The sequence below is a fragment of the Cordyceps javanica genome, chromosome 1 (assembly GCF_051103115.1).
Source record: "Cordyceps javanica chromosome 1, complete sequence".
In the NCBI taxonomy this organism is placed as follows: Eukaryota; Fungi; Ascomycota; class Sordariomycetes; order Hypocreales; family Cordycipitaceae; genus Cordyceps; species Cordyceps javanica.
Window position 1 is genome coordinate 2,855,440 of NC_139295.1, and position 12,351 is coordinate 2,867,790.

At 52.3% G+C, this 12,351-nt stretch overlaps 6 protein-coding genes across 6 annotated transcripts; 3 read left to right on the top strand and 3 right to left on the bottom strand.

Annotated features, from left to right (window-relative positions):
* Positions 1–105: 105 nt before the first annotated feature.
* On the top strand, positions 106–1,687 carry V2A60_000863 (cytochrome P450; the record flags this gene model as incomplete). Its single annotated transcript, XM_083252229.1, has 5 exons — positions 106–211; positions 273–526; positions 589–661; positions 732–1,279; positions 1,334–1,687. 5 exons carry the CDS (start codon positions 106–108, stop codon positions 1,685–1,687), a joined length of 1,335 nt encoding a protein of 444 aa, XP_083108355.1.
* A 251-nt stretch (positions 1,688–1,938) lies between these two features.
* Positions 1,939–3,117, bottom strand: V2A60_000864 (uncharacterized protein; the record flags this gene model as incomplete). Its single annotated transcript, XM_083252230.1, has 1 exon — positions 1,939–3,117. One exon carries the CDS (start codon positions 3,115–3,117, stop codon positions 1,939–1,941), a length of 1,179 nt encoding a protein of 392 aa, XP_083108356.1.
* Positions 3,118–4,348: 1,231 nt separating this feature from the next.
* On the bottom strand, positions 4,349–5,003 carry V2A60_000865 (uncharacterized protein; the record flags this gene model as incomplete). Its single annotated transcript, XM_083252231.1, has 3 exons — positions 4,349–4,541; positions 4,673–4,793; positions 4,913–5,003. 3 exons carry the CDS (start codon positions 5,001–5,003, stop codon positions 4,349–4,351), a joined length of 405 nt encoding a protein of 134 aa, XP_083108357.1.
* Positions 5,004–5,164: 161 nt separating this feature from the next.
* On the bottom strand, positions 5,165–6,745 carry V2A60_000866 (uncharacterized protein; the record flags this gene model as incomplete). The annotated part of the gene is made up of 9 exons (XM_083252232.1): positions 5,165–5,213; positions 5,278–5,369; positions 5,437–5,478; positions 5,532–5,703; positions 5,755–5,990; positions 6,056–6,102; positions 6,168–6,243; positions 6,319–6,491; positions 6,559–6,745. 9 exons carry the CDS (start codon positions 6,743–6,745, stop codon positions 5,165–5,167), a joined length of 1,074 nt encoding a protein of 357 aa, XP_083108358.1.
* A 430-nt stretch (positions 6,746–7,175) lies between these two features.
* On the top strand, positions 7,176–8,354 carry V2A60_000867 (zinc-binding alcohol dehydrogenase family protein; the record flags this gene model as incomplete). Its single annotated transcript, XM_083252233.1, has 2 exons — positions 7,176–7,732; positions 7,823–8,354. 2 exons carry the CDS (start codon positions 7,176–7,178, stop codon positions 8,352–8,354), a joined length of 1,089 nt encoding a protein of 362 aa, XP_083108359.1.
* A 2,137-nt stretch (positions 8,355–10,491) lies between these two features.
* Positions 10,492–12,063, top strand: V2A60_000868 (uncharacterized protein; the record flags this gene model as incomplete). Its single annotated transcript, XM_083252234.1, has 4 exons — positions 10,492–10,603; positions 10,716–11,029; positions 11,084–11,371; positions 11,449–12,063. The coding sequence occupies 4 exons, from the start codon at positions 10,492–10,494 to the stop codon at positions 12,061–12,063; spliced, it is 1,329 nt and encodes a 442-aa protein (XP_083108360.1).
* Between the last annotated feature and the right edge of the window lie 288 nt (positions 12,064–12,351).

The window sequence follows — 12,351 nt, forward strand, 5'->3', positions numbered from 1 at the left end:
AACGAACACCATATCAGTACAGTAACAGTGTCATTACAGGCTCAGCGGGCGATTCCCTTGGGCGATGCAACGCGCTTTTCGCGAATACGGTAGGCCTCCTCCATCATGTTCATCATGTGTCAAGACGCAGTGCCAACGCGATTTTCTATAGGAGATGTTGTGCGAATTGCGCCAAACGAGCTCGTCTTCATCACACCAGAGGCATACACAGGTAAATCCAGCCCAAATTCTGGTACTCGAGTACCGCCTCTAACTGAATGGACCGCGTATAGACATTTACACCAGCTCCCTCAATGGCCGGCCTGCCTTTGTCAAGTCAGACATGCTGGACATGGGCGAGAAGTATGAGGGCTTGGCGTCTGAGAGAGACATTGACAAGCACCGCGCGGCTCGCAAGCAGCTGGCTCCGGCCTTTAGCCCGCGCGCTCTGAGAGAGTACCAGCCCAAGGTTCACGAGCAGGTGGACCAGTTTCTTTCCAAGCTCGAAGAAATCCCAGCCGACAAGACCGGATTCAACATTGTCCCGGTAAGATGGACATTGATGTTTCTCTTGGTATTGGAATGATTGGCGCAGCTAACAATGCGCAGTGGTTTGAGCGTATCGCGACCGACCTCGGCGGACTCATTGCAGTGAACCATCATTTCAATAATGTCCGAGATGGTACGCTTCTCCTTCTTGGTGTAGAATGTGCTATGAGAACATTGCTAATATTAGATCTACACACATATAGGAAAGAATCACGCAATTCTAGAGTCAATTCTTGGAGTCGGAAAATGGACAACTGTCCGGGTCGTCTTTCGACGGTTCCCCCTGATCTCCTGGATGTCGTTCCTCTTGCTGCCGCCCAAGCTTGCCTTTAGCTACATCCGCGCCCACAGGCTCAGCACCAAGCTCATTGAGCAGCGCGTCGAGGCTCGCCATGAGCAGAAGCAGCTGGATTACCTCGCGCAGTTTGTTCCCGAGAATGACATTCTTCCACCCAAAGAGTTTCTGGTCTCCCAGGTTGGCCATCTGGTCTTTGATCACTTCGAGGCGTCGTCGGTGCTCTCGGCAATCTTCTACTTCCTGACGACCCACGACGGAGTCATGTCAAAGCTCCAGAATGAACTGCGACAAAAGTTTCAGAAGCTGGACGACATGACAGACGACGCGCTGCGTGAGGTTGACTGGCTCCACGCCGTCATTGAAGAGACGCTGCGGATCCATACCAACGTGCCATATGGACTTCCACGCATCAGCCCAGGCTATACTATCGACGGAAACTATGTGCCCAAAGGAGTAGGTTTTGCTATTGGAAAAAAAAAAAAGGTTCACTGGCTAATTTCATAATAGTGTGTCGTCTCTACCAGCGCATACGCGACGACCCATTCGTCTCGATACTTTCAGCAGCCCTACAGCTTCAGGCCTGAGAGGTGGCTGCCAAGCACCCACCCAGATTATGACCCCATCTTTGACACGGACGCCCGTAGTGCCTTTCGACCTTTTAGCATTGGATCGCGGAACTGCATCGGCCAGGCCATGGCCTACATCGTGCTTCGCGTCATCACGGCAAAGCTTTGCTGGCGGTTCGACTGTGCATTGGCAAACCGGGACGAGGTCTCTTGGGACCGAGACTTGCGTGTCTACATGGTGTGGGAGAAGCCTCCTCTCAAGGCTCGCATCGCTGTGGCTTCGCCCAAAGCGTGAGTGATGTCTCATCTGGGTGGCGTTTTTGGCGAGATTTGCCAAGCACCAATCAAAATGAACTATAAAACGAAATAGATTGATCTTAGATTGATTTTATATTGATCTTATATTTGAGTAAAAAAAAAAATCATGGAAGTTCGCTAGCTATTCTATTTACATGTTTTAGTGTCAGTTCTCCGTAACCTCGTTCGTCATATATTTTCAAACTATTGATAATTGTGCGGTTTTGGAAGGAAAATTCGCTCCGAAAATTAAAATGCCCCGAATGCTGATTTGTCCGTCTTTTGCTTCAAAGACGCTAACGACTCTTGTGCCTGTTCAATGATTGCTCGTGTGACTTTCGACGACTGATCATGGCCTAGAACACCAGCCTCCGAGTCTGCTGAGCTCCAAAGTCTGTATTCTCGAGGCACGCCTATCAGCCGCTCCAAGGAACTCAATTGATGCTCGATGACTCGTGTGACCATTATGGCTTGTTGATGCGGCTTTTGCCCACGACTGCTCCCTGGCCGACTCGAGTTGGAGCCGTGCTCCTGAGGTCTCTCTGGACCCGTATGAGCGGCACCGACGGCACAAGCGAGAAGCCTGTTGAGTAGCTGCACAAGCTGGATATAAGCGGAAAAGATGGCAAGCGTCACAGGCAGCGGCGGCAGGATGCCAGGATGAGATCGGCCGAAGCTCGCCACCGGCTCCATGGTCTGCAGGGCCCACACGAATCGTGTTGACACATCCAAGACCTGTTTCAGCGGTGAGTGAGTCGTCTCGGATCCTTGGCCTGCGCCATGGCGCCGGCTGAACAGCTCATCGTTGACAAGGGATATGTCGCAAGAGTCCCAGGTATCATGATGTTCATGGTTCAGAGCAGCCAACTCATGAGACATGTCTGCGACCGTCACCAGCAGAAAGGCGATGGCGTCGCCATTGCAACCGGAAGCGGTCGAGGCAGTATGCAAGTCCGGCTCTTTGGATGCACGGTCGTCATCTTGTACGGCTACCGAGACGCTGTGTACACTGGCCCTCGTAGACTTGGCAGTTTCTTCCTGCGGCTCTTCCGTCAGGTCGCAAAAGTCAAGGTCCACCATCATTTCCGGGCTGTGACTACAGTGCAGGCCCAAATTCTCAGCGTCCAGAGCATCAAAGGCACCGCCATCCGTCTCAGATACGGTATTTGAGAAGTCGGAGACTCCAAGATGGCCATCCGAAAGCCCTTGGAGATCGACGTCGACCGAACGGGCAAGTGGGTCTGTCTGCTGTGCCATTGATGCAGCTGCATCATCAGATGCGATGGTACTGCGTGGGCAGCCGCAGAGGGACACGGCGAACTGGGTGTTTGCTGGCGCGAGCGGAGGCCAGCTGTGTTGCAGGCAGTCGTTGTTGAGATGCGATACGTCTTGCCGCAGGTCTTGCCGCAGGTCTTGCGATGACGACATCCTGTGCCACTGCGACCTCGAAGCTTTGAGGGCGTGATTGTTGGCGCGAAGAGACGGCCGCCCCAAAGGACGGGCGTTTCCCGTAACGCAGGAAGCGTTGAGTCGGAGGCATCGGTCGCAGGCACTGTCACCGGGCGAGGTTCGAGAACATCGCAGCTTCTGCTCTCTGCACCGGTCGCAGGCGGACCTTTTACAGGCTTGTGGTCGCCCGTTCTTCATCGAGTCGAACGACATCAAGTCTTGGGTATTAGTGTCTGACAGACTGAATCCGGGGGGGGTGTTCTAGCTGGTTACGACGTAGGTTTTTGCGTTTGGAATGAACGGACAAGATGATGAGCGAATAAGCAGTTACTAATTACAATGATCAACCTTGTCGAGCCCTTGCAAAGCTGGCAAGAACAAGGCGGCGGACTACCTCATGCCAACATAAGATTCACGGCTGCCACCACTGGAAACACGCCTCCATTCAACGCCTTTTCTTTAGTGTGGAGGGGCACCTGAAAGTTTTGGAGCAGGGGATGCGGCACATTTTCCATCTACCGCGAGTACGGAGCACAGTGACAGACTGGCAGAGTGGCTGAGTGGGTTGACCGAGAGTCTGTACGGTTCCCCACGGCACAGTTTATAATCATTCTAAAATTGACTAGAATAGTTCTAGATTAGCCCATTTCTGGATGAAAAATTCCACTTGTATAGTGACGGGTATGTTATATCTTGGCTGTTTATCATAAAAACTATAGAGAGAAGATGTATATACAAATTAATAATTATTCCAACTAGTCATTTTGGAACCCTCTTGTATCTACATTATCATTGTAATGATTTTTAGAGGTAAAACTCTTTCTTTTGTATAGTTGATAATCTTGGGTATTTTTATTCAGAATCTTCTTTAATACATCCTTGTGGATTCTGAAATAGATCAAGCAAGTTAAACCAAGAACAGCCCGTTTCTGACTTGATGTAAATTCCTTTCTAAATTATAAAGAGCTCAGTAGCCAATAAATCTTGGATTTTCAATTGATGGATGGATTTAATCTAGGTAGCAGGCATGTCGTCTCGTATCCAGTCAACCCCGTGTCATGTTACTACGGACAGACAGATTTGCAGTAAACTAGTCAACAGGCTCGACGGTGCCAACCCGATCTCTGGCTTGTGACTCGAACCGTCCTAGCCGAGAAGAAACCAAGAATCGGAACAAGCCTCTTACGGAACGGCCCCCCCGCGGTCCAACTTAAGCAGCCTGACCCTTGGGCACAAACTCGCACATGCAGGGATGCGCCATTTTGCAGTTTAGCTCAATCTTGACCTGCTGCTCGCGCTGCCCCGGCGGCACACGGATTTCCTCAAACTCTTGGCAAACCCTGGCCAGCATGTACTCCACCTGCTGTTGACCAAAGTTGCGCCCCATACACATGCGCGGACCGCTAGGACGATGAAGAATATCAAGTCAGTCTTGGGAGCTGGGGCAACTGGGCTGGCTGGGCATGTCCACGCCAGGCCGGGATCATCGGGCCTGGGACGGAGAGAATCCATGGAATTCGGGATCCACACTTACTGGTTATAAGGGATGAAATGCCACCGGTAGACGTTTTGCTCCTCCCATCGTTCGGGTCTGAAGGTCTCGGCGTCGTCTCCATAAATATCCTTGCGCCTCTGCATGCCCATCAACGAATAGACTGCGCGCTACACGTCAGCCAAAAAAAAAATAAAAAATAAAAAATAAAAAATAAAAAAAAGACAGGCCAGCTCCCGAAACGAGGCTGCGATTGTGGAGGCGAGCCAAAAGGTCACTTACTGATACTCGACCCCTTGGCAATGGCCAATGGTTCCTTTCCACTCTTGCCGCCGCCGGTGGGCAACGTCACGTCGTTGAGCGCAACCCGCATGTTCATCCCCACTGCGCGTTGCCCAGAAAAATTTCCTCTCGTGTCAGCCTGCAGGGCTCTGCCTCCCGTTTTCCTGTTAGAAAGAAAAAAATGACATACGTGGGTGATGCAGCCTGAAAGTCTCGTTCACGACGGCCCGCAGATAAGACATTTCCTTGAGTTCAGAGGCTGTGGGTGGGCGTGTTCCAGACCTGCGCGTCGTTCGTTGCCCTGCATGTTAGTGCCACCGGTTTTTTTCCTGTGTCAACGCAACGAGGCAGTGGAGAAGACGTACACCTTGGCAACTTCGGCTTGCATCTTCTTCATCACTTCTGGATTCTTGCCCATCAGGTAAATAGCCCACGTGATGAGAATAGAAGACGGATCCTGTCACACCCAGTCAGTCAGTCAGCCTTGGTCAGCCATGGTACCCTACTAGTTCCTCCCAACTCACTTTACCACCCAGCATCACGGACATGAGGGCCTCCTTAATGTCCTGCCAAATCGTCAGAAATCTCAACGTCTTGCAGAATAATGTCCCAGACTTACATGGTAACTCTTCTTCTGGCTGACCAAATCATCGAGGAGGTTATACTCTTCGGGCTTCTTCTTGGACAGGTCTCGTGCGTACGCTCGGTCTGTGACGGCGTCTGTGTATTCCCGTAGCGTTTTCAAAGTTCCTGCTGCCACCAGGGTATCCGGTACGTAGAAAGCCTTGGTGCTGGTGGAACATTAGTGGTATTTCTCACCAGCTGCCGTGACGAGCACTCACCCGAAAAGCATGCGAGCCGTGTTGATTGGGAGGAGTACATCCATGGCAGCCCGGAAAGGAGGCTCGGAAATGATTGAGTCTGCAGATTCTCCAAAGAAGACATCCGTTGTCACGTCGAGCTGGAATCGATCGACCCAGTCGTATACCTCGAGGGCCTCGCCGCAGCTGAATCGCTTGAAAAGTCGCTGAACATGACGCTCAGTAGTGATGAGATCATCGGGACGCGCGTGGCCAATCTAAATTCACCGACTCTGTTAGCATCAAGCTGACAAGCAAGTATTGGAGGGGGGAATCCTCTTACATGAGGACGCAGTAGTGCCTTTGCCTTGTGCCAATGCTCTCCGTCAACTGATAATCTGTCAGTGCATGCCGAGGTATTGGTTAGTTTGCTATTCTTCCTCGTGTCATCTTACTTGCGAAAATCTGCCTCTGCCCAATCATGTTGGCCCAGATACGACGAGTTACTTCTCCTTTACCAAAGCTGGACCACTATAGTCGACAGTCAGCCCTGAAACGTCATTGACTGAACGTCATTGACTGGCAAGAAAGATGACAGCTACCAACCTCGGTAGACATGATTGCTTTGATATTAGCCGGCTCGTCGGTAAAAACTAGACCCTGAGCAAACATGCGCATCTCCACGGTTCTTCCGGGAGACGCATTCAGCCATCCTGACACGAGCTCAAAATAGGTGTTGGTGAAGAAGCGATACAGGGAGTATATTCCGACATCAAGACCTGGCGAGCAAGGTGACCTCGTTAGTCGGCAAACAATAATGCTGTTGAATGGACAGCATAGACAAACCAAGAGGAGCGAGAAACGGAATTAGCTTCGCAGGGGAACCAATCTTTCGAAGCCTGTAGTCCCGATAAAACTTTCCACCAAAATCATACACATAAAAGGCGAGTAGAATGGCCGCCGCCACGGCACTCCAAGACCAGTTGTCTGGTTGGAGCAGGTGACTGAAGCTGCCGAGCGCAATAGTAATCATCTTTGCAGAGATATCAGACAGATTGATTCTTCTTCTTTTTTTTTTTTTCGTTGAGGTGTTGCTTTGGAAGTTCGATTACACTCTCTGTCGAAAAGTATACCCAAAACAATCGGGGTCTAGATCTGGATGACGGCTACAGACTGATTCCAGCGGTCTCAATATTTCATCAACAGTTTACTTGCTCTATTTTCATTTGGGTCCAATTCCTCGAGTGAGCCGTATCAGCCAATCGGAGAAGGTGCGCGAGCCTTGCTACGCCCCGACCCGGACTCGGAGGGGGGGGGCAACTCGCTGCGGGTACGGAGACTTTTTTTTTTTTCTCTTTCTTCTGGAACCCCTTGCGATATCAGTTGTCGAGTGGCCGCCCCAAAAGCGGTCCGCACAGGGTGCCTGCCTTGATGAAGTCTTTGAAGGTGATGCCACTCGAGCCATGCAGCAGCTGCAGACGTGTTTAGTCCACCCTACCGCGGACGGCGAGACGCGGCCGGTGGTGTCTACGAACCGCCCCGTGCCGGCAGTCACCGAGCCGCATCACGTCTTGGTCCGCGTCTCTGCCGTCGCGCTGAACCCGACCGACTACCGCATGCCCGCGTACAATCCCGTCCCCGGGGCCGTTCTGGGCTGCGACTTCATGGGCACCGTCGTCGCGACGGGGACCGAGGTGGCCGACCTGCCGCCGGGGACTCGTCTCTGCGGCCCCGTCCACGGCTGCAACGCCGGAGACGCTGCCAACGGCGCGTTCGCAGAGTACCTCGTCGCGGACGCGCGAGTGCTTGTGCGGGTGCCCGATGCGTGGAGCGATCTCCAAGGAGCCGCCCTTGGCGGTGTCGGCTGGGCCACCGTCGCCCTCGCCATGCAGGACTGCCTGGGGCTCACCGGACGCCCGTCGAACCCGGTACCGCCACGGGAAGACGGCAGCCGCACGCCTGTGCTCGTCTACGGCGGTGCCACCGCCACCGGAACCATGGCGTGCCAGCTTCTTCATCAGTACGCCTTTCTACACACACAAAGATCATTTGCGGGCAATAAACCACGTCGCCGGGAAGGGGGGGTGGTACTAACTCCAAGTCATCGCAGGTCCGGGTACGACGCCATTGCTACGGCTTCCAACGCCTCGGCGGCGCTCGTGAAAGAGTACGGCGCGGCGGCCACGTACCCGTACACTTTGCCGACGTGCGGCGAGACGATCAACGAGGCCACAAAGGGAACGCTGAAGCACGCAATCGACTGCATCACCAGCCCCGACTCGGTGCGGTGCTGCTTCACGGCGCTGAAGCGCGCCGGCGCGAGATACGCCAGCCTGGACCACGCGCTGCCGGAATGGCGGACTCGCAAGTCGGTCAAGGTGGACATGCCGCTGGCGTATGCGCTATGGGGCAAGGAGGTCAAGATCCGGGACGTCTATCACCGCGAGGCCGACCCGACCAAGCTGGAGCTGGCCATGGCCTGGCGAGCCGAGGTCCAAAAGCTTGTGGACGACGGCACGCTGCAATGCCATCCGGTTCAGGAGGTTCCAGGCAAGTGGGAAGGGATCATCAAGGGGCTGGATATGCTCAAGGCAGGTAATGTCCGGGGCAAGAAGCTTGTTGTTCGCATAGGATCAGCGTGAAGTGGCGTGCAAGTCAAATCTGGCAAATTACGGAGGCTGCTGCAGCTGTGTGGTTAATGTCAACCATTCGATCCACGCCTCCGCCTCCTTTTTTTTTTACGAAAGATACGGATAGAAATCGTCGAATAATTAGAAAATGTTACTGATACGTGGAAAAAGAAGCTGTCGTATATGCGAGGCAAAACCAGCCACTTGGAAATATGCGCTGGGTATCCACCACAAACATGAGCGGGAAGATCCTAGTTGCCGAAACCATACTCAGTAAGCTCGTGCATTTATTTTCGAGTGGTGTTTTCTTCATTTCCATTCTTCTTCCTCCTCCTCTTTTTCCTCTTCCTGCTATTCTGCCTTTTTTGTTACTTATTTTAACGGTTTTCCTTATAAGAAAAAAACGGGGGAGAGGGAGCCGTTTGCCGACGGCTTTTTGCGCGCCGCTGTTGTCGTGTGCGGCTCGCGCTATGCTCTGCACTAGCATCATCAGTAAGCCACTCGCAACGTAGCCTAAAAGGGGGCTAGGCTAATTTGGCAAAAGCCTCGAAGCAACTGCTCAAGTCGATACGTGGCAAGAAGGGCCCAGCGGAGATACCAGTAGGCGGGTAGGCGGGGTATATATGGAACGATCGTGAAATAATAACGCTCCTCTCCCCTCAACTGGAATGGGAGGTCATAATTGAGCGGCCCCTTTGATTGGCAGACAAGTTGACGACCAAGGCAAATTCGGGCTGTGCGCGTGTCACCGGTGCATTATGGCTTTTGCAGGGGTTCATGATTCAATATGGCCCCCTGTTCATCGCCCACCCGTCCAACCCTGCCACCCGAAGATTCAGGCTCGTTCATGAGAAATGGGGGCGATGGGGTCAGTGAAAATCATGAAAACGGTGTGTGTGTAGGAGCGCGGTCCTTTGCAGCACTTGTGCATGATCTTGCACTGCACTGGCGGCTATCAAGTACCGACGAGCCAGCCGGACTGACAACAGCAAGGAAACGCAATCATTCAGTGGGTAACAGGCAAGAATTTGACCCCCCAAAGGTCACTTGATAAGCCAGCCTTTTGATTGGTCTGCTGCTGGCATGAGTAAGTCGCCGACTTGATGACTGACATTGCCCCTTTTCTTTTCTTCTTTTATTTTTATGAATATGATTGTTAGTACGGAGTGCAAGAAGAGGTATAAAGTTATAACCTTGACTATTAGTATAGAGCTAATGTCATTAGCTTTAATTAATTAGCGAAAGTGTTACATGAATTGATAACTGTAACTAGTAAGAAGTATCCTTTTTATAGAATAGACTTTTCAATTGACATAGATATAACAAGCATATTAAATGATCAAATATAGTCAATAAATACAAATAAAGACAGTTTAATAGATTTTAATAGACATTGATAGACACCAAGGATTTCATTGTATTTAAGCCATGTGTTGTGTGGTGACCCAAGGGGCCAAATACTTGTTGCCATCCACTGTACGGAGTAAAGAAAAAATGAGGGAAAAAAAATTTCGGAGAGAATTTGATATACACTAATAATGGAAATACCATACATAACAACCAGTGAATCACGGCTCGTGCTGCTCCTGACCACAAATGACCTGACCGCCCCCGATGGCACACCACCGGGGTAAGTCATGGAGGGGCCGGGACGCCCAAGCTCCAGCCTCGTTTCCAGGTTTCGTGTCCTGCTCAGGTGTGTGGGCGCGACGAAAAAAGAACAACCCTACCAGTACCCGGTACTCCGTACATCACTGCCCACTGATACGTACATATCTCCGGGCCCGGTGACATTTAAACAAGTTGTCAAATCGGAAAACAGGATTGGACGGGGACATCCTTTCAGCTCGGGCGGCGCGAGAGGAGACGCGGAGAGTGCATTGTTGGTGCTGGCGCCTGGCGGTGGGGGCAGCAATTCTTTTCTTTTTTGATTGCCTTGTCTCGCAGAGGACAGACCGCCCCGCACCAATTGGCATTGATTGGCTGGTTGGTGCCCTGTTTGCTCTGTCCATCTCCTCAACCGCCACATACTCACACACGCCAGCCCAGCCAGCCAGCCAGCCCGCCAGCCAGCCAACCGGCACAGCCAGTATCCTCAACATCATCATCCGCCTGTCGGGCCAAGCAAGTCCAGTCAACGTTCCAAAAAATGGACAAGCGCGCTCCCGCCGCCGCTCACAAAAGCAGAGGAGCTGGCCGGCCCCAGAAGCGAGCTCCCGTCCAGAGCAGCCTCGCTCAATGGCTGCTCAAAAACCAGTTCGGTATGAAGCAGCGCCCCTCCCCCCTTCTCTCGGTCGCCATCTCGCCCTCGATGCATCGCGATTGGGCCCAACAACGGCTCGCTTGACCTTCTAACTCGCCGGGGCTCTGCAGGCGTCTCCTTCAACATTCTGGCTCTCTTGTTTCTCTCCCACCGGCTCATCCCCGCATCCTGGCCGTACACCACAAAGTTCCTCTCACTGTCCTACCGCAATGAGCGGACGGGACTGTATGCCGCCGGCTACGATGACTTTTACTTCATGACCTTTTTCATCCTTCTCCTGACCTGTCTCCGCGCCGGCTTCATGGACCACGTTCTGGCGCCCCTGGCCCAGCGATGGGGCGTCGCTGGCAAGAAGAACGCCGTCCGCTTTGCCGAGCAGGGCTGGATGCTCATGTATTACAACGTCTTTTGGCCCATTGGAATGGTATGCCAGCACCGCTTGCCTTGTGCTTTGCACGCGCAGCTAATATGATGCCAGTACCTCTACTACAGCTCCAATTACTTTGGGAACATGGAGGAGCTCTGGACTGACTGGCCGCAACGAGAAATCGGCGGCTTGATGAAGGCCTACATTCTTGGCCAGTGGTCTTTTTGGATCCAGCAAGTTCTCGTCATCAACATGGAGGAGCGCAGAAAGGATCATTGGCAAATGTTGACACATCACTTTGTCACAATTGCCCTGGTGGCCGCCTGCTATGCCTACCACCAGACCCGAGTCGGCAACGTGATTCTTGTCTTGATGGATGTGATTGATCTTTTCTTACCGGTACGTTCTTTGTCTACTTGGTGTTTATCTTTCTGGCATCAGGTTATTCTACCAGCTGCATTAACAGTTATATACAGCTCGCCAAGTGCCTTAAATATCTCGGGTTCGGTGTCATTTGCGACGTCATCTTTGGCGGATTCATTGTCTCCTGGATTATTGCGCGCCACGTCCTCTACGTCATGACATGCTGGAGCATCTACACCGATCTCCCCCGCATCCAGAAAGAAGTCTGCTACCGCGGTCCTGCCGACAACCTCCAAGGACCTTTCCCCTCTCCCACGAGTGGTTGGTCTCATCTCCTGGAGCCGTTCCGCGACCCCCAGGGTCTCGTCTGCTTCAACAACAACATTACGTATGCATTCCTGTCATTTCTTCTCTTCCTCCAGGTCATGATGATCATGTGGTTCATGGTTATCGTGAAAATCATCATGCGGATGCTCCAAGGTAAGCCAGCCGAAGACGTGCGGAGCAACAGCGAGGCAGAGGATTCGGAGATAGAGGAAGTAGAGGATTTGGATGAGCTCGAGCGGCCGCAGTATCTGGAGAAGGAGGTGGATGCCGAGGCCATCAACTGGACAGCTCGTGCCAGCGCGGCCAAGGTGAGCAGCTCCGGCGGCAGCGTGCACTTTCGCGGTCACACGGACCGCAAGGAGTTATTGAACCGCATTGGGTGCGATAAGCAAATTGAGTAGTCCAATCTACTTTGCGGGGCATACAAAAGTTTCCTTTTCCTAGAATACCTACAATACAACGGCATTTCTACTTGGTTTGGCTGTTTTGGTGATGATGTAAACGGTGGGGGGCTCCGTACAGCCTATCTATAATCGAGGTGTAACTTGCTTGTAGCTCACCTGGACTGCAAGTTGCAGTTGTTATCCCCTTCATAAATCAAAGAAGGGGCTTTATGACACGAATTGCGCTGCATTTAAGCCGTCCAACATACTCACGCTGCGCTATTTGTCAGAATGTGTGCGCGTGCG